Here is a 22500-nt window from a genome sequence, read left to right on the forward strand (position 1 = left end):
ATCACAGTATGGAAACTATCTTCCAATTTAACTAAGAACAATCTGTACAGGTCTATCCAGAATTAAATAGATATTCAACAAGAATCCTAACTTTAAACCGACAAATAAAAAAGCTAGAAGCTAAAACTAGAGATGCACCAAACAGGCTGTTCCTGCTCCCTACTGATTTCTGGTTTTCTCTGAGGTCTGACCTGCGGATTAGCATGTTGACCGATGACGACTTATTTTATTGTAATGACTGTGGCAGAGTGAAATAAATGTGCTACAAGTTCATTGACAGTTTTGAATCAAAAATAAAACTTAATAAACTGCAAGCACATATCCATAGAATTTATCTGATTTATCACAGTTGCATAATTTTAATGCAACTTTATAGTGCATCAAAGTGCATGCTGTAAGGATAATTTATAGACCCAGGAAAGGAGGAGTTTTAGTTTTTGCTGCATTTAATTAATAGGAAATACAATCAGATTTTTCATCATTCAGAGTCAATTACGGAAAAATTTACTTTAAAATAGGCAATTGTGACTTTTGAATAACTGTTTGTCGGTTCAGTTAAAAAACTATCAATGAGTAGAGCTGATAGGTCGTTCTACAAGGGATTGACTCAAGATGGCATAATACCAATGCAACATTTATAGAATATATTTTAACCCTAAAAATCTTTTGCTTTTCTCTTTTAAATTGCTATTATGGCATATAGCATTCCTAGTTTCTTTCAGTAAACATGTACATTTATAGATTTTTCTTATTAGTTTGGGGTTTTATCATACATATCAACAAACCTTCCACTTGGTGGTATATTTTAGCCTAAAGGGAAAAACATTTGTGAGCTTTAATATAGGTAATATATCAGAGATGACATTTACGGGTCAGTGATACTGAAGGTTTCCTTAAGTACCTCTCAGTCACATGGTTTTAGCATTGCATGTCAGACATTGTAACAAGCTAAGATAAAAAGGCAGCTCGAGATGTGTTAGAACTGGGCCAGCTGAAATTCCTCAGACTGGATCAGCTGTGTGCAGCCTCCAGCTACCTCGGCGCAGAGCAGAGCAGGCCGGTGCTCACGTGCACCCTGCAGAACTCTGACACATTTGGTCCCTAACCGCACGCATGCAAATACAGTCATCCGTCAAGCTGCTGAGTCTAAACAGTATATTTCTGCCTCATTTATTGGCAAAGGTCAGCGTAGCTTGCTGACAGGCGGCTCACGTCAGCGGCTGGCCACAAATCACCTCCTGTTTTCGATATTTTTTGGCTCTTTCCACCATAAGTTGAAGGGAAATAAAATAATGTAAATTTTTTTGTTAGTAATCCTCTTCACTGAGTCAATTTTAGGATAAAGAATGGTGTTCTACAGGGTTCTCACACATTTTTTATGACAAAATTCCATACTTTTCCACACCCAAATTTCCAAAGCTCACATAACTTTTGGAGCCAATTTTGAAACAATAAATACAAAAGTTCACTATGAGTTTGCTGTGGTCAGGCTTTAAATATGGAACCTGGAAAAAGTGGAGACTGGAAACAGGGAGAGAGGGATTGGTAGATGGACAGGTGGTTGTGTTCTGGGGCAGGTAGATGGGTGGGTGGAATGACTGACGCACGCATGCATCATGGGTTCATCCTTCCATGTGTCCATGGAAGCATGCATCCATGTATTGATCCATCCATCCATCCATCCATCCATCCATCCATCCATCCATCCATCCATCCGTCTATGGACGCATCCATCCATCCATGTGTCCATGGACCCATCCATCCATCCATCCATCCATCCATCCTTCCATGTGTCCATGGACCCATCCATCCATCCATCCATCCATGTGTCTATGGACGCATCCATCCATCCATGTGTCTATGGACGCATCCATCCATCCATCCATGTGTCCATGGACCCATCCATCCATCCATCCATGTGTCCATGGACCCATCCATCCATCCATCCATGTGTCCATGGACCCATCCATCCATCCATCAATGTGTCCATGGACCCATCCATCCATCCATCAATGTGTCCATGGACCCATCCATCCATCCATCCATGTGTCCATGGACCCATCCATCCATCCATCCATGTGTCCATGGACCCATCCATCCATCCATCCATCCATCCATGTGTCCATGGACCCATCCATCCATCCATCAATGTGTCCATGGACCCATCCATCCATCCATCCATCCATCCATCCATCCATCCATGTGTCCATGGACCCATCCATCCATCCATCCATCCATCCATCCATCCATCCATGTGTCCATGGACCCATCCATCCATCCATCCATCCATCCATGTATCCATGGACCCATCCATCCATCCATCCATCCATCCATCCATCCATCCATCCATCCATCCATGTGTCCATGGACCCATCCATCCATCCATCCATCCATCCATCCATGTGTCCATGGACCCATCCATCCATCCATCCATCCATCCATCCATGTGTCCATGGACCCATCCATCCATCCATCCATGTGTCCATGGACCCCATCCATCCATCCATCCATCCATCCATCCATGTGTCCATGGGCACATCAACCGATCAATCCATCCATCCATCCATCCATCCATCCATCCATCGATACATCCATCTTAAAAGATCTTGAAGGTTTAATGTATTTCAAGTAATTTAATGAAAGCAATTAATCTCTTTAACTGGGAAATTTCTAAACAACCATTTTCAACTAACATACATCATTTACCTGTTCAGTATGGCAGTGGTTGCATCATGCTGTGGGACTGTTTGGCTAACAGTAGTACCAAGTGAGTGCAAAAACAACTCACGGAAATGTATAGCTTGATATATAAAACAAGAACACAAAAGATGTTCCAAAGGGACAATTATCCTAAACACATCAGAACTGGGTTTGGAATAAAGCAAGCAAACATTTGGCTTCTGCAAAGGTTGTTCCAAAGAGCCTACCTCAAAAATGATTGCCAGTTTGGGAGTTAGATTTAAAAGCCAAGCCAGTTCCAGAAAACCCGTCAGTTTGAATGGACTCCAGCAATTCTATAAAGAAGAGCAGTCAAATATCCAGGAAGAAGGTTGCTGATGGCCGGAAAAAGTTTGAGGTCAAAGTACAACTTACGCAGGGGAATTAAGAGCCATATTAATCAGGGTCTATGTATACATTTACAGTCTTGCGAATTTTTAAAAAAAAATGTCAGTTATTTACTAAGAATTGTTCATTGGTTGATATCTAGTCTAATATATTTGAATATCTAAATAAAAAAAAGAGAAAAGTGATTTAACTGCAGATAAACAATGAAAATTGTTTTACTGAACTAAAGCTATCAACTAAAATGTTTTTGAGCTAAGGTGAAAGGTTAGGACTCCCTACCACTGGAAAGCGGATATTAGTGTGAGGAAGCTTTGTCCCAGTTCTAATTTTCATCTTTCAGGAACATGTTACGGGGGTTCTTGCATGTTCAGCATGTGGCAAATAACCCCACTGCATCTCAGTGAGATCCACATCTGGGCTTTGACTAGGCCCAGAAATTTCCACTCGTTTCCACAATGTCTGGGGTATACGCAGGCAGACCTCATCAAAGTGCTGAATAATGTACTCCTGATGTGATAAACTTGATTTCAATCATTTTAAGGGGGAATAAATCTGGGCGCCCTCACCAGAGAGTCATTTTTTTTATCACATTTTCCTGAAAATTTTAAAAGGTTTTTTGCTTCTGTTGTTTTTGCTTATTTTGATTACTTGAAGCTTTCTGTGTATTGTTAAATTAATTAAATTCAATTGTATTTATATAGCACCAATTCACAACATGTCATCTCAAGGCACTTTACAAAGTCAAATTCAATCAAATCATACAGATTGGTCAAAAAGTTTCCTATCTATGGAAACCCAGCAGATTGCATTGAGTCTTGACAAGCAGCATTCACTCCTCATGAAAGAGCGTGGAGTCACAGTGGACAGTCGTCTGCATTGTTGATGGCTTTGCACCAATCCCTCATACTGAGCATGCATGAAGTGACAGTGGAGAGGAAAACTCCCCTTTAACAGGGAGGAAAACCTCCAGCAGAAACAGGATCAATGTGAATGGTCATCTGTCTCGACCGACTGGGGGTTAGAGGAGACAGAGCAGAGGTACATAAAGCACAAAAGCACACATTGATCCAGGAATCCTTTTTATGTTATATGGTAATAGCGGATGATCTGTCTCCCCTAGATGATGTCACAGCTAACAGAACGCCAGACCAGGTGTACCTACTATGAAGAGAAAAATGACAGGAAACAAAAAGTTAAAAGTTTAAAAACCAACAAACAATGCAAATTGGAGAACAGTAGGAGCACTCAGCAGAGTGAGAAAAATAGACCCTTATGTCCTCCAGCAGCCTAAGCATATAGAAGCACAACTACAGAGATAGCTTAGAGCAACCTAGGCCACACTAACTATAAGCTTTGTCAAAAAGGAAAGTTTTAAGTCTAGTCTTAAAAGTAGACAGGGTGCATGCCTCATAGACCAAAACTGGGAGTTGGTTCCACAGGGGAGGATCAGCTGAAGGCTTCAAACTGCATTTGGTGGACTTCCTGATAGTAAAAAAATTACAATAGTCCAGCCTTGAAGTAACACATGCATGGACTAGTTTTTCAACATCACTCTTGGACAGAATATTTTTTTTATTTTGGCGATATTCCAGAGGTGAAAAAAAGGAAACCCTGGAAACCTGTTTAATATGGGATATAAATTACATGTCTTGGTCAACAATAACACCAAGGTTTTTTACTTTAATATCAGATGCCAATTTAATGCCATCCAGATTAAGTGATTAAGAAGATTATTTTTTGAAGACTCTGGTCCAAAGATGACAACTTCTGTCTTGTCAAAATTTAAAAGCAAGAAATTTAAAGTTATTCTGGTTTTGATGTCAATTACACAATCAAGTCCATTATCTGAGGTTATGAAAATATCATTAATGACCTTCACCAGAGCTGTTTCAGTGCTATCATGAGTTCTGAAGCCTGACTGAAACTCTGCAATTACGTCATTACTTTGTAAGTGTTCACATACTTGATTAGCAACTACCTTCTCAAGAATTTTAGATAGGAAAAGAAGATTAGATATAGGTCTGTAATTTATTAAGTCATCTTGATGAAGAGAGGGCTTCTTCAGTAAAGCTTTAATAACAGCTACTTTAAACGCCTCTGATACATATCCATTTACTAAGAATAGATGTCTAAAATTAATCAAAGGGAACACCTCCTTAAATAACTTGGTTAGGATTGGGTCTAACATACAAGTTGAAGGTGTAGATGAAGCTGAAATTTTAGATAGCTCAGAAAGCTCTACTGAAACAATTACACAATCAAGTCCATTATCTGTTACCTAAACAGTTCAAACACTGATCCGGTTTTAAAGATTCCTCCATTGCTGCCTCACTTACTGAGGACAAGGTAATCATGTTTGGGAGGATGCCAATAATTTTATCTTTAATAGAATCAAATTTATTTATGAATAATCCCATAAAGTCATTACTGCTGAGAGCTGAAGGAATGGATGGATCAACAGAGCTATGACTCTGTGTAAGTTTGGCAACTGTACTAAAGAGAAATTTAGGATTATTTTTATTTCCCTCTATTAATGATGAAAACTCTGCTGCTTTAACTCTGCGAAGGTTCTTTTTATACAAAGGTAGACTATTTTTCCAGATTAGGTAGGATTCCACTAGGTGTGTAGAGCGCCATTTTCTCTCCAATTTCCTAATGTTGTGCTTCAAAGAACGCAGCTCTAAATTAAACCAGGAAGACAGCTTCCTGTGAATAATCACTTTCTTTTTCAAGGGGGCTACTGCTAAACGCAACCAGTAAGTGACACCTTCAACAAAAGCGTCAGTTTGTGAATTGGAAGAAACAACATTGCTGCCCTCTCCTGGGTATTTCTGTGATACTGAGGAAATTAAAAGGGGGACAGACTCTTTAAAATTTGATACAGCATAATCTGATAAAGATCTACTATAATGGAACCTTCTTTTGGGGGTGGAAAACTCAGTTAAAATGTAGAGTTAGGACAGGGTTGCAAGGAAATACTGTTAATTCTTAGCAATCAATCCCATATGTCAGCACAAGGTCTAAACTATGAAGGCAGAAGTGTGTCGGTTTATGTACATTTTGAGCTAAATTAGATATGTAGATATCCACATGTCCAAATATGAATACAAAAAATCTGATTTCAACAGGGGGTCCTGACTTTTTTACATAACTAAAAGCCTGTATATAAAAATTTGTTTATATGAGAGAAAATCTGCAATAAATTCAAACTTGTTCACTAAATTCTTAAAAAAAAGCTACCAAAAAACCACAACAGTTTTATGTTCTATAATCATTGCACAATGGAAAACAAACAGTTAAAATAAATAATTTAAAGCCCAAAAAGTAGATATTTATGCCCATGATGTTTGGGGGTAAACCCTTTGGTCACAACTGTAAACTTGTCTTCAGCTTTGTGGAAATAATTTAAGTACAACAGGGTTTACCCAGAGGCAAGCCTTGCATGTCGATGCACTTGACGTGCGTCCTGAAAGTTCACTGTTCCCATAACAAACGAACATCTTGCAAATGGGCCTTGGAAAGAGGAAAAAAAGCCACTGATGAAAGCAGATTTCCTGAGTGATAACAGAGAAGATATCTGGCAGAGATTTAGCGCTTTGTCTGAAGATCGTTAAAGGTTTGAGGGAAAAAGTCACCTCGCAGGACAAAAGCCAGGATGTAGAAGAATTGCAGCTGTCCGTCCTCCACATCTGCCTGGATGTCTTCGCACACAAGAGGCCTGACAGATCAAAAGAAACAGAGAAGTGCATCATAAATATTCAGACACATCTCACAGGTTCTTCTTTAGATGAAGAGCTGGCAGGTGTTGTTGCATCAAAAAGATGTCAGTGCGAAAGTGTCGAGGGATACATTTCGCATTAACTGCAGAACAAAGGGGATAATTGACATAATAATGGCTGACAGGACTTGTGTTGCGCAAACACTGGGAAGTGTGTTTTGAGACTGTGGTTAGCTGCTTCGGAACACATGAAGGAGCTGCTCAGTTTGTTTTTTCGCCTTTGATTGTTGAGTTGAGAAGCAAAAACCAGATGAGAAACTGAAAAATGCCAGGCATTTGTTGTGTGTTTGGATATGGACGTACCAACGTGTTCTGCAGGATTGAGGCCGGAACACGTCTGTCACAAAGCCTATTTTTTTGGAGGGATTTGCTCAAATCAAATGAAACACCTTTCCGTCAAGTCTGCTTTGGGAGTATACACAATCTGTCAGCATGAATGAAATGTTTGGTTGTCACGGGATGTTGAACTTTTCTTCTCTGGAATCATACTTTTAAGATTAAAAACAGAAAATGCCAAAATGCCGCTACCTTCTGTTTCAGAGAGAGAGAGAGAGAGAAAAAAAACACGCAATTAAAGGTGTAAAAAAATTATTGATGGCTATTACAAACTACTCGAGCAAACGCTTCGCAATTTGCAGCACAGCACATGTAACCAATTAAGATGCGGTTTACCAGCTAATTTAGTGGGGCTGTTTCACCAAGCAGAGTCTAAGAAAAGCTGATTGTAATCAACTAAAGATGTGTCAGAAATTTGCAGTCCTGGAACTTCTCCCCTTAACCTACATGGCCCAACCGCATACAAATGTGCGCGACATTGTTCAGACCACATCTTTCAGCATCTACACAAATAAAAGTCAAACACGTCTGCTGATGACTGCGTCAGTGCGGCAGGCGCTCTGTGGCTGGGGAAGGCGTACCAGAGGTGGTGCTGAGCGGAGAGCCTGGTGGTGGAGATGGACTGCAGCTTGCTGTCCGATTTGTGGGCCATCTCACGGACGATTCCTGGAAAAGTAAAGAAGGCAAAAACACTCAATATTCTCTGACAGTCAGGTTACTGGAAGAATTTAGACTTTTCTACAAATGTTGCCTATTTTACACCCACTTAATGATTTAATTAGTGGAAAGGCAGAATCTACAGATGCCAAAGAAGCTCATCATGGTCCTATTCAATTCAATTAAACTAAATTTTATCTATAAAAGGCCAATTCCCAACACATGTCATCTCAAGGCACTTTACAAAGTCAAATTCAATCAAATCATACAGATTGGTCAAGAAGTTTCTATCTAACGAAACCCTGTAGATTGCATCAAGTCTTGACAAGCAGCATTCACTCCTCATGAAAGAGCGTAGAGCCACAGTGGACAGTCGTCTGCATTGTCAATGGCTTTGCACCAATCCCTCATACTGAGCATGCATGAAGTGACAGTGGAGAGGAAAACTCCCCTTTAACAGGGAGGGAAACCTCCAGCAGAAACAGGATCAGTGTGAACAGTCATCTGCCTCAACCGACTGGGGGTTAGAGGAGACAGAGCAGGGGCACAAAAAGCATATTGAACCATGAATCCTTTCTATGTTATATGGTAATAGCGGATGATCTGTCTCCCCTGGATGATGTCACAGCAAATAGAACGGCAGACCAGGTGTACCTACTATTAAGAGAAAAATGACAGAGAATAAGAAATTAAAGGCTGAAATAATAACAGACAATGTAAATTGAATAACAGTAAGAGAACTCAGCAGAGTGAGAAAAATAGACCCTGATGTCCTCCAGCAGCCTAAGCCTACTTTTAGAATCTCTAGGAACCACCAATCGTCCTGCAGTCTGAGAGCCAAGTGCTCTGTCAGGAACATATGGGGTAATCAGATCTCTGACATATGATGGAGCTTGATTATGGAGGGCTTTACACGTGAGAAGGAGAATTTGAAATTCTATTCTTCATTTAACAGGAAGCCAATGAAGGGAAGCTTAAATAGGAGAAATATGATCCCTCTTGTTGATTTTCATCAGAACTCTTGCTGCAGCATTTTGGATCAACTGAAGGCTTTAAACTGCATTTTGTGGACTTCCTGATAGTAAAGAATTACAATAGTCCAGCCTTGAAGTAACAAATGCATGGACTAGTTTTTCAGCTTCACTCCTGGACAGAACATTTCTAATTTTGGCAATATTCCGTCAGTGAAAAAAAGAAACCCTGGAAACCTGTTTAATATGGGATATAAATTACATGTCTTGGTCAACAATAACACCAAGGTGTTTTACTTTCTCATCAGATGCCCATTTTATGCCATCCAGATTAAGGGATTTATCAAGAAGTTAATTTTTTGAGGACTCTGGTCCAAGGATGACAACTTGATAATTCTTGTCAGAATTTAAAAGCAGGAAATGTAAAGTCATTCAGGTTTTGATGTCGAAAATAGTCAAAATAATTCATCAGGATTTATGGATAAATACAGCTAAGTGTCACCAGCATAACAGTGAAAATGTCAATCGGAAGCTTATATATATATATATATATATATATATATATATATATATAGATAGATAGATAGATAGATAGATAGATAGATAGATAGATAGATAGATAGATAGATAGATAGATAGATAGATAGATAGATAGATAGATAGATAGATAGATAGAGAGATAGATAGATAGATAGATAGATAGATAGATAGATAGATAGATAGATAGATAGATAGATAGATAGATAGATAGATAGATAGATAGATAGATAGATAGATAGATAGATAGATAGATAGATAGATAGATAGATAGATAGATAGATAGATAGATAGATAGAAGATAGATAGATAGATAGATAGATAGATAGATAGATAGATAGATAGATAGATAGATAGATAGATAGATAGATAGATAGATAGATAGATAGATAGATAGATAGATAGATAGATAGATAGATAGATAGATAGATAGATAGATAGATAGATAGATATATTCAGAGAGAGAATTGGGCCAAGGACTGAACCCTGTGGTACACCACAAGTGACCCTTGAGTTTGAAGAAGATCAATTGCTTTTGCCTTAATCCCTACAGTATGCTCAAGTCTTTGTAGGAGACTATTGTGATCAACTGTAGCAAATGCAACACTGAGGTCTAACAGGACAAGTCCATTATCTGAGGTCCATTATCTGAGGCCATGAGAATATCATTAATGACCTTCACCAGAGCTGTTTCGGTGCTACGATGAGTTCTGAAGCCTGAGTGAAACTCTTCAAAGTAATGACCTTTGTAAATGTTCACACACTTGAGTAGCAACTACCTTCTCAAGAATTTTAGATAGGACAAGACGATTAGATATAGGTCTGTAATTTATTAGGTCATCTTGATGAATAGAGGGTTTCTTAAGTAAAGGTTTAATAACAGGTACTTTAAAAGCCTGTGGTACATCTCAATTTACTAAGGATAAATTAATCATGTCTAAAATGGGAGCATTAATCAAAGGGAATACCTCTTTAAATAACTTGGTTGGGATTGGGTTTAACATACAAGTTGAATGTTTAGATGAAGCAAAAATTTTAGATAACTCCGAAAGCTCTACTGTATTTTTATTCTCCTCTATTAATGATAAAAAATATGCTGCTCTAACTCTGTGAAGGGTCTTTTTATACAACAATAGACTATTTTTCCAGATTAGGTAGGATTCCTCTAGATGTGTAGAGCACCATTTTCTCTCCAATTTCCTAACGTTGTGCTTCAAAGAACACAGCTCTAAATTAAACCAGGAAGCCAGCTTCCTATGAATATTCACCTTCTTTTTCAAGGGGGCTACATTGTCTAATGCAATACACAACGTGAAAGTGACATTAGAAGGGGGAAAGCATTGATACAGCATAATCTGATTAAGATTCACTATAATGCAACCTTCCTTTGAGAGTGGAGAAATCAGTTAAATTGAACTATAAGGTTATTAAAAATGGTTAGATAGGACAGGGTTGTGAGGAAATACTGTTGATTCTTAGCAGTCAATGTCATATGTCCGCACAAGGTTCAAAGTATGAAGGCAAGAGTGCGCCGGTTTATGCACATTTCGAGCAAAACCAATTGAATCTAGGATGGTATTAAAGGCTACATTAAGCTTATCACATTCAGTGTCAACATGAATATTAAAATCCCCCACTATCACAACCTTGTCAGTGTTTAACATTAAATCATATAAGAATTCTGAGAACTTATCTAAAATTGAGAGTAAGACCCTGTTGGATGATACAAAACAACAAACAGAAGAGGTTTAAATGCTTTGCAGTTTGGATGAGCTAAACTAATTTTTAAAAGAATTGTAGTTATTAATTGGCCTGGGACTAATTAATAAATCTGACTGAAAGACGGTAGCTACTCCTTCTCCGCTTCCTGTAGTTCTGGGAATGTGCAAATTTAAATAATTAGATGGGGTTGACTCATTTGCACTAACGTAGTCCTCTTGGAGCCAGGTTTCTGTGAGACAAAATCAATCAATCTGGTTATCAGAAATGAATGAATGAATTAAAATAAATAGTCTTTGGAGGGAGAGACCTTATATTTAATAAACCACATTTAATTGTTTCATTTTATTAGTTCAAGTTGAGTCGTATTGATTTTATGAAATTTTTATGATTTGCTCCTTTTAGATCAGTTTTTAATCTGTTTAGTTTTGGCCGTGGGAAAGACACTGTCTCAATGGGGTAATGGGTGGGTAACAGTACAGAAGCTGCAGAGAGGTGTGTTAAACTATGGCTCTGCTTCCTGGTCTGAAGCCTGGGCTGTCAGCAGTTTGAAGAACTAATAAATCCGGCCAGATTCCTAGAAAGAAGAGCTGCACCATCCATAGCGGGATGGATGCTGTCTCTCCGGATCAGACCAGGTTTTCCCCAGACAGTTTGCCAGTTATCAATGTAGCCCACAGCGTTTTCAGGACATCACCTAAACAATCAGCGGTTGCTGCCTGAATATAAACGCTCTCTTTTCCCGCTGCTACGTTAGAGCAGCATAGGGGAGGACACTTGCCTCTTCCTCTGCACTGCGCAGGTTCCGACTGGAGTTTGGAAAACACTCCAGGCTGGATCGAAGCTAAGTCTGTAGTCTATCTTCTACGTAACCAGATGGCAGTGTAAAGAATCCATCTATGCCGAAACCGGCCTTGTGATTTTTCTCAGCTGTTGCAGGAAAGCTGACTTGAGACAGCACGGAGTGGTCTCCTTTTCTCCTCCTTTTCTCCTCCCTCTCAGCTTGGCCTGGCCAAGGAGGGGCTGATCTGAAGTCGCCCGCTGCAACCGGCACAGGCCACACAGGAACGTTTCAGCTAACCACATAGCCACCTATAGCTTTGACCCAACCAGCCTTTACACTGCTTTCAACTGGATGGCTAAAGTGAACCAAACTGACATGGAGGCACAGACATGTTTGGCAGAGTTGAACAGGGAAAGTTAAATGGTTTATTTAAAATGGTTTCACAGTGTTTTTAAAGCTTGGCTGAGCTTACAGGATAGCTCCCGCTAGCTTCTTTGAAACCAAGCGATGAGTGTGTTTTTATAGTTATAACAAACTTTATTTCCATAAGGGTTTTATACATTGATGGGATAATGATGTTTGTGTTTTCCAGGCCACTCATTATGACCAAAATGAGCTTAATGTCTTTTAAAATTAGCGCTGAATGTCCGCTAGCATAATGCTATTAGCTTCTGGATAACATACCACACAACTACGGTTTGTTTCAAACATAAGGTTTGTTTCGTTTTGTCGTTCGATAGTGCTATGCGCATTATTACCGCATTAATTTGGAACATTACTGTTGATTTAATGCCGTTTTGTATAACTTTAGGATTAACCCATTTAGCAACTGATCGCTCCCAGAGGAATAATCACAAAATCAGGCGTCCTAAAGTTACGGATTTTACTGAGCAAATTATTCTTTAAAATTTTATTTTATCAAATAATGTTTTGTTTAACTCAGGATTTGCCACCGCTTGAATCATTCCTTTCAACTTTTGTCCTGAACTGTGTTGAGTTACTGTGGAGTGAAAGCACATTTACACTGTTATACAAGCTCCACTACTTTACACTGGATCAAAGAGTCAAATCCTTAGTGTTCTCCCATGAATTATAAAAAAACATACAAATTTATGACAGGCGTACTCTCTTATGTAAAATATATTCCAAAGCATGGATGAATTAATGAACAGAAGAAAAAATACATATACAATCATGGTTGGATGGACAAAGATGGTTGGATAGATGATTGATGGATTGTCAAAGAAGGTAGAATGGGTACTGGCTAGATGGACAAAGATGGTTGGATGGTATACCTGGAAACAGCAGCGCCCAGGGGCCATCCTGATCAGATGTTCAAACCCTGTCAACTAGTTCTCTTCCGTGCTTGAGAAGAGCTCCCTCCGGATACCAGAGCTCCTCACCCTATCTCTAAGGATAACCATGGCCGCCCTCTAGAGGAAGCTAATTTTGACCGCTTGTTTCTGGGATTGCGTTCTTTTGGTTATGATCCATACCTCATGACCATAGGTGAGGGATGGAAGATAGACAGACTAAATCGAGAAATTTGCTTTTTGGCTAAGCTCTCTCTTCACCACAACAGACTGGAGCAGTGCCTGCATTACAGCAGACAAAGCCCCGATCTGTCTGTCCATCTCTCATTCCATCCTAACACCACCAAGTTACTTGACGTCCTCTGTCTGAGGCAGAGACTGACCCCCGACACACACCCTACCTACTTTAAGTAACAAATATTTGACAATTGTACTGTTTTTAGCTTTAGCTTTAAAGTCCAGTTTTTTTCCGTTTCAGTTCACTGTAAATATATCATGAAGAAAGGCTTAAAATGAACTCTAACTGTTTATTTTATGTCCAACATATTGTTACTGTGTGAAAGACTCATGACTACAAACAAAAGTCCTAAAGTTCTGTTTATGAGATGTGCGGACTTGTATATTTTCTTTTCTGCCCTGCTATTTATGTCCAGAATTCCAATGCATTCCCAGTTTTTCCTTCACAACTAATTCAGCTGCCTGGATTCAGATGTCCAGGTTTGGTAGCCTTATGAAGCCAATCTGGATTGTTGTTGATCATGTAAAGGCAGCTCTGTGCAACAGCCACTATCTGGACCTCATTTCATTTTTCCATCCTCTGTAATGAACTGCAGCCGTAAATCAAACTTACATTCTTCTCTACATATTGTGGAAAAGTGGAGTGTGTGTGCTTTTGTCTCCTCAATGGAGCATTCATCACTTAACCAAATATCCCAAAACAATTCCAAAACCAAAGAAGGGAAGGATTTGAGTATGAGATCCCTGAGGATGTATCTACAAACCAAAAGATTTATTAAATAACCACAGGAAATTTAAAGAAAATGCCCCACATTCCTTCTGGAAAACATCGGAGAAGTTCACAGCTTTGCCAGGAAAGTGAGCAGCTCCTTGCCACTATTCAAACAGGAGATGTCAAAGACACCTCTCTGCTAACTTCCATGAGATATTCAGAATAAGGTGAAATATTTGGGAGCCGTTCACATTCACCAACCAGGCAAAGAGGAAAGAGCCAAGAAAATGAGACCAAAGTGTGAAAGCAGATCATGAAACGTCACACCCCAACATTCATGGAAAAAAGAAAGCCCAGAGACAGAAGCTGAACTCTGACTGAGTCCTTCTGCTATTGTAACTAAAACAAGAAAGCCAACTTTAGTTGCAGGTGTAGGATTTCAGTTTCATTGGATCCGTGGGTGGGAAAGAAGCGCCGGGAGAACACAATCCATCACTTTTTGGTGTGAGATTAAGTATGACAACAATATGGGGCGGAGATGATATCTGCAGTGTGCCGTTGCAGTATGGTGTTCCAGCAGAGTCTGAATGGATGACATTTTAAAAAGAATTTAAAGGGACACGTATGAAAAGAGGCCAATGGGGAGAAAACAGAGAAAAGTAAGATATGTTCTGCCGTATTCTCCTGTAAAAGATGCGAGTATAAACAGAAAGTCATTTCTAGAGTAATTTCTGTTCAAGAAGACATTTAGTAGGAAAACTGAAAAGAGTTTGTATACTTATTATGAGGTTAAGTACAGTACAGTTCATCCCCCGCCCCCCAGACAGTGAGACTCTTTTTGGTTTGTATCTTAAGTGATTTTGGTAATGCTTGGCTTTCCAAAAAGAACAGAAACTGGAGTAATAATGAACATTTGTGAAAGTTTTTTTTTCTTGTAAAACAAATTTAAAAATGTGATTAAATAATTGTATCTAAAGCTAGCTACAGGTTTTTAAAAAACAACCTATTTGTTATGCAACGTAAATCAAAGATATAACCCCGGCCCCCACAAAAAAAAAGAAAAAAAAAAAAAAAAAAGAAATTCACAATGGAATTTTGTCCTTTTACTTTCAACAGGTATTTTATAGCTGTAACAGGTATCTTTACTTGGAGCAAATTAAGAAAACCAGTCAAACAGAAAAATAAACACCAGGATTGTGTTTTTAAAGTTGTTGAGTGATGAGATTTCATGTACAATTCATCATCAGAATAGACTCCAATACAGAAATAATAAAAAAAAATTCTCTTGTTGAATGAGCCATTTGGGTTTCTGCAAACTTGTAAAAAAGAAAGATGCTATTTTAGTTTATTGTAGATATGTGTCTAGCACATTATATAATTCTGTATGACATTCCATTCTACTAAATCATGTTGTCTTAAAGTGTGTGAATTACTGTGCCATATTGGATAGGAAATTGTACCAGGATGCATTATATTACAATCATAATGCACTGTATTGTATCAAATTCAATATTACTGTATCATAATGTATATTTTCAACTGTATTATAGCCTATGTTGAATCATGTAGTGTCATAATGTGTATCATGGAGAAATTTGTCACTGGAAACAGGCTAAACACGTATAGGATGTTAACCGTTTCTCTCCAACTAGTTTGTCTGAAGTGCCTGAAAAAATTACCCTTGGCTTATTTTAAAATCCACTACTATAAACTTCTGGAAATCTAGCATTTAGTCCAGACTTTCTTGTCACGTGGGCCAAAATCATGAAATCAAAACTACTCTAGGGCCACAAAACACCCCCAAAAAAATAACGTGAATTTTGCTTTTATTTTTGCCTGCTCAACAGTAAACTACGCATGGGATACTTTAACCAACCAAATACAGTGTTAAGATACTGTATTTGTAGGAAAGGAATGCGTAAAGCTTTTGATTTTTGCAGATGTATCTTATTCAAAAAAATTTATCCGGTTTGCAAATTCCTTTTTGGAGCCCACAGCTTTCTGTTTTTGTTGCCTACAAAAATATTTAGTCTATTCCCAGCAGTAAGAACAGGAATGGTTTCACCATTTCTTTAAAAATACTTGCTCTATTTAGCCAAGTTTAGTAGATTTATTAAAAGCAGATCTTATTTTGTGCACCAATGTCTGCTTTGGAGTAAAAGGCACTGGGCTGATCAAGTAAATTTTAATATGAATTAAAGGGAGTGCAAAAACCTCGATATTAAAATACTATTACTGCTGTAGCTTTGTCAGTTAAAAAAGGGGTCTACATCTGCACCATCCAAAAAACAACAAAACACACAAAAAATAAGCACCTGAGAAATCAGGGGCCACACAAAATCAGTCCAGGGGCAGCAAATGGTTCCCAGGCCACATTTTGGACCCTCCGGATCTAGATGGTCTGCTATAGTAACATCCAATCAACATTCAAATAAATGAGAGAATACCAATTTCTAATATGCATTTAAATACCATTATAATATTAATTATATTTCATAGGTTTGGAAGTAATGTATGCTTCAATCCAGACGGTCTTATTCCAAGAAATTCTTGGGTTTTTATAGATACATGTGATGTTGAATCTGTCAGTGAAGAACTGAACCAAAAAAACCCTCATTCTAGTAAGACGTTTGAAACCCACGTCAATCAAAGAGTAGGACGTGCTGATCAAAAGGTATGTGGAAAGTATTCTGGTTTAGGAAATAGTTTTAGATGACGCGTGAAAGTGGTTAAATACTCCAGCTGCTCTCAAGTCATAAACGAACAACCTCCCTCCGTGACAGGGCACTAAAACACAAAATGCTCCATAATAAGCATTCACCTTCAACCAACTAAGTGGTAGCTTGATCTGTTGCCAGGTTAGATTTGAATAGATTAAAAAACACAAACTGTTCAATAAAGTAAAGTTCTTTTCCTGAAGATTACAACTTAGAGGTTTTCTCACACTGCCTAAGATGAAGCAGGGAATGATGGACTAACTAAAAGATTAAACAACGTGTTAACATGGACGGTTAGCGAGGTGCCATCCAAGACTCCGATCATGCATAAGCAAAGGTGACAGGCCGACAGAGTGTGTTTAGAAGCAGGCTGGCAACAAATGGACTCTGGGTGGTGCTCTGGTGAATGTCAACACTGCAGCTTCCTCTTGTTTCCGACTCTCTCGCTGCCTCCAGCATCAACACCAGTGCCCCTGATAGTTTTCACATGAAAGTAAACACAGCACCACCGCTATGTGTCAGACAGCTGTTGTATGACTCTCAGTTTTGAGGGAACAAATCCATTAATCCTGCAAGTCTCTCAAGACAAACTCAACTGAAAAGCAATAAGCTGCTCCAAATGAGAGAAAAACAAATGCTAATAAGCTTTTTTTTGGTGGCGGCAGGTCCCATCTGCCACGTGTTATCCCTCATGTTTCAACAAAAGCTACGTCAAAGCTCCTAGCTCCAGAAAGCTGTCCTGGTTATAACCACATCCTTTCCGTTCTCTCAAGCCAGCGAGTCCATCGTCATTCCAGTTGTGGTTTCAAAATCTCTGTCCGCTGACTTAGGCGACAGGACGGGGATTGTTTTGGTTAAGCGCTTCCATACTTCCTCTGGCGAAATCTTTCAGCAGCAGTATTTGGGTCCATTTGGCTTAAACAGCAGAAAGTCGTCGGCGTAATAACAACTCGGCAATCTCAGAAAACAACATATAGTTGATGTTTGAATCGGAAACATCTGATTTCTTTATGCACCTCTTGGGGATTTTTACCAAGAATTCAACAAGAGCTTCTGTGGTCTTGTTGAAGGCAATCTGGAAACATTTTCAGCCACAATGAAATACAAGGAACTAAATGAGCTGTTTATGGATTTAGACTCTCACAGAGGAGAGTGAGCTTACGCAGAGAGGGAGGGAAAGAAAAGATAGCTTTGGTGAAAGTGAGACACAAAACTGGAGAGGCTGCACACTTAATGGGCCCTTCAGTCAGGCCGCACTCTACCTCTTCAAAGAGATTCATCCCAATCAGCCTGGCAGTAATCTTAGTGATAGGGCTGAAAACAATGTACGAAGGCGGCAGAAACTGAGAAAATGAAAAACTAATTCCAGTTATTAAGAAGGGAACAAAAAAAACAAGTGAGCACACCCTTAAACTAATACTTAGATGAGAAACACTGATTATATTTCAGCATGCAGTCTTTTTGGCTAAGAGTGCCACAATGAGGCATATCTTTGCCAACTATTAGTATTTGATTGTGAAAGCCTCCCCTGTCCAAAGCCTCCTACTGGTACCCTACCAGGTTTTTCCTCTGATTCAGCTCTGGAATCTGACTGGGATCTTCAAAGCCTGAATCTTTGGTGGGTGACACGGTGCGCAGAGGTTACCAGTCTTGCCTCAAAGCAAGAAGGTCCCGGGTTCGAGTTCCGGGCTCGACAGGGGGCTTTTCTGTGTGGAGTTTGCAAGTTCTCCCCCGTGTCAGGCGCTCCGGTTTCCCTTACCACTAAAGGCATGCTGGTCGTGGTGGCACACTCAGTCGCAGCAGTTCAGGCTAACCCTCCATCTGATCTATGTGATTTTATTCTATGTATAATGACGAAAAAAGCACTTTCATTTCCTTTTAAAGCCTTTCTTTAGCTGATGTGAATGTATGCTTAAGGCAGGTCCCTCATCTTCTGCTCTCTTAGTAAGAGTCGGAAGGTTTCATGCCAACATTGATGAGTGGTAGAACTGCTCATAAGTCTCTCCGTCTTACCTGAAGCCCCAGTTCTTGTTAGAGAAAAAAACACCTTACAGCATACCACTGCCACCCCGTGCTTCACTGTGCTCTCTGTACAGTGTTTTATTTCTTTTCCTGCAAAAGCAGCATTTTGAATTGTGGCCAGTCCAGGATGTTTTTCTTCAGCCTTACCAATCTACCCTATAGTGCAGACATACGTGACATGCACGGGGAAAGCAGGAACAAGTCGCCAGAGCAGAAACGGAGAAAACAGAAAAAAAAATTACATTTCTGAAGAAATAGTGATTTTTGTTTTATTGCAAAATGTGGTTCTTGAAGTTACGAAGAAACTGCTTTAAATGACCGTTTATGAGGTTTTAAAATGGTAAACTTTTTGTTTAAACTCAGCCTGTTTTCAGCTTAAAATCCAGCCGACCGGGATCTGCATGTCGCGTGCACAAAGCCTTTGTTTGGCTCCACGCATGCTTTTCATATGCATACTTGAAAAAAAAAACAAAAAAAAAAAACATGGCAGCTTATGTAGCTACTTAATGCTCTCCAAAAAACTGTTTCAGTGAACACGCTGAACGGATCGCCCAAGAACCGAACCCCAGCTGTTACAGCGATCTGCCGTGGGAGTACATGTTCACCAGGACAGAGATGCTGGACTTGCTTCAGATTCTGAATTAAGAGAGAAAGTTTTTTTCTGTGTCCTATCTGGCAATGTGACAATAAGAATTGTTGTCTTAATGCCGAAAAGTGCCAACAGATTTTACTTCAACAAGTGGAGCCTTATGTTTTCCATACTGCTCTGCTGGATTTATATATGCAATAGGCTTTATTAGAATTTATGCTGGGACTATGTCATGCTAAATGCAAACTGAAACAGGAAGGTAGAAGAGGAACAAAAAGGAGAGAAACAGATGAGACAACATGCCTAAAAAGGAGAAAAGATTAAAAAGAAAGAAAAGTGAGACAGCAATATAACATACCAGGAGAGAAATAAGTTTGCGAACGTTCCTTAGCTTGCAGCTAGCATTAACCGAAGATGAAGATAGCGAAATGGAGAAGATGCGTAACTTGACTCTAAATGCTACTGGAGAGGAAAGGAGAATTGTGCACCTGGGACAGTCCTGAACCACAAACTTTCTCTAGATGGATGGATTATTTAGTAGCAGGGAGAGGGGGGCAGGACATGAGAACACTCGGACATAGGGTGAGTTTGAGAACTTTAAAAAAAAACAACTATTATAATGTATCATATTGAAATAGCAAACGGGCTTAAAGGGGAAGTCCGGTCAACAAGGAAAAATCAGGGTATCATTAGCTATAACTAAAACTAATACGTTTGTGGTTATTTAATGAACTTATCTTTAATCAATAAGAAAATAAAAACATAAATTGTCGTCTGAATCACTGTGTATGGGGGCTGACATTACTGCCCATATTTGGGCAGTAAGGGGCGTTTGACATCACATCCTGGGGCGTGGAAAAGCGGAAGCGGCGACAGCATTTCTCTCCGCTTTCCATGCAAAGTCAATAGGAGCCGTTCTACATAGCTGCGATCATCAATAATTTTTTCGGATTTCCAGAGGACTTCACCGCTGACATTCCCAAGAGCTTTTGCTGAAGCAACAATGCCCACGTGCATGGCCATCGGATGTTCCAACACAACTGGTAAAAGTGGAAAAAAAATTGCTTATTTCAACTTTCTGATTCATGAGCCACCGGGCTCGGTGCTGGATTGCCAACTTGAACAGAGCGGATTTGCCATCTAACTTCTGGCCAGAGAGAAAACACGTCATATGCAGTGACCATTTTGAAGAAGAATGTTTTGAACATGACATGAGCGAGGATTTTCGGTAAGTTATTTTTTATTTTAGAATTTTTTATTTAGAATTTGCGGGGATGGTCACCGAGCAGAGGGGCGGAGGGATACCACATCACATGTGGTATCCCTCCGCCCCTGCATGTGCTGGAACGCTCTTATATTTTAATATTTATACAATAATGACCACCTGCCCTATTTACTGGAGCGCAAATATATAACTTAAGTCACTTCAGCGCGATCTCTCCTCCACTGTGTGTGTGTGTGTGTGTGTGTGTGTGCGCTCCGCTGCAAAGCCGTGCTGCGGCGAAGCGCGCACACACACACACACACACACACATGCGTGTATACATATATACCATAGGACCCGACTGAGTTTGCACTGGAAATAGGTACGCTGGATTCTGTCAAAAGTCCGGTTTCTGTCAAGAAACTCTTCTAAAAAAAATCCATATCGCTATCAGATGATGAAAGCTCCACAGAACTCTCATCACTGTCACTAAGTACTTCATCACTCTCTGCTTCGTACAGAGCACCAATCGTCACCATGTTGGAAAATAGTGCGCCGTGACAAACAGAGCGTTGAAACTTGCTCAACTGCGGGTCCGCCGAGTGACGTCAAAAATGGGAGGTGACAGTACTATTCTTGACCAAGATGGATTCCTCCACATAAACATGATTAAATGAAAATTATTCATAATTAAAAAAACGTATAATTTTTTGCACAGTATGTAGTAGTTTTATATTTAAAGTACTTTCAGTGGTTTGAATTCTGATTTTGACCGGACTTCTCCTTTAAATCGGAGGCCACCAGAATTTCGTTGTTTTTCTCTCTGGAATGTTTTGGAGGACTGATGTAGGTGTTTGAACAGTCCTCGCTGCATTGGACCACATACACAACGCTGCTCAGCTGTGGTTTGGTTGTCCTGTCTCTGGGGTGAACCAGTTTTTTTTTATCTGACTTGGAATGTGCCTAGGACGATGGGCCTCCATATACTTAAAACCAGCAGTAACTGCATGTTACTCAAATGCAAGCCACTAGAATTGATAAAGATAACTGGATAGGCGTTGAAACGTCTTCAGAAAATTTGAGTGAAAGTCCAGTTTCCTCCGATTTAAATAGTAAAGGGCTTGTACTTATATAGAGCTTTGAACTAGTCTTGACGATCTCCAAAGCGCTTCACACTACACTTTAGTCATTCACCCATTCACGCACACATTCACACCCTGACGGTGGTGAGCTATGTTAGTAGCCACAGCTGCCCTGGGGCAGGCTGACAGAGGCGAGGCTGCTATACACCGGCGCCACTGGGCCCTCTGGCCACCGCCAGCAGGCAATGCAGGTGAAGTGTCTTGCCCAAGGACATAACGACGGAGACAGTCAGAGCGGGGGCATCAAACCAGCAACCTGCCAATTGTAGGACGAACTCCCTAACCGCTGTATCACCGGCGCCCCATTTTGCTGTTGCCGTGACTCAGATAACTGAGAACTTTGCACAAGCATGTATCATATTGAAATTAAGCAGTGTATCCTTTTTTTATTTCCTGATTGAAACTCCAAAAATGATATGTGACAGGACACACATATATCATTTCATGTTTTTAATGTAACACAAAACATAAAAAAAAAAATCTATATTTCTCCTGTTTTAACCTTAGGCTTAGCTTAAAAGTATGAAATAAGTAGTGTATACAATGGTGTGAACACACCTACCTGCATTTTAAGCAAACACACATTGATCACAAACCCACACACTGCTGTGTTTGAGCTAGAAATGCATAATCCCTGCTATTGTTTGAGTGCTGCTATACCAAGAAGGTTGCTCCATGGGATTTCTCTGTATTGTGATAGCAACAACAAATGTTAT

General features: G+C 39.6%; 1 protein-coding gene across 3 annotated transcripts in view; it reads right to left on the bottom strand.

Annotated features, from left to right (window-relative positions):
* LOC105922977 (serine/threonine kinase 11 interacting protein) overlaps nt 1-22500 on the bottom strand; it is a 64045-nt gene that overhangs the window by 2502 nt on the left and 39043 nt on the right. For all 3 annotated transcript variants that reach the window (XM_021314429.2, XM_012858908.3, XM_012858902.3), the window contains exons 23-24: nt 7762-7846; nt 6702-6784 (exon numbers count right to left, since the gene is read on the bottom strand). In XM_021314429.2, coding sequence (XP_021170104.2) covers nt 6702-6784; nt 7762-7846 — 168 coding nt within the window. The remainder of the gene's footprint in view (nt 1-6701; nt 6785-7761; nt 7847-22500) is intronic.

Source organism: Fundulus heteroclitus, chromosome 24 (genome assembly GCF_011125445.2).
Source record: "Fundulus heteroclitus isolate FHET01 chromosome 24, MU-UCD_Fhet_4.1, whole genome shotgun sequence".
NCBI classification, from domain to species: domain Eukaryota; kingdom Metazoa; phylum Chordata; class Actinopteri; order Cyprinodontiformes; family Fundulidae; genus Fundulus; species Fundulus heteroclitus.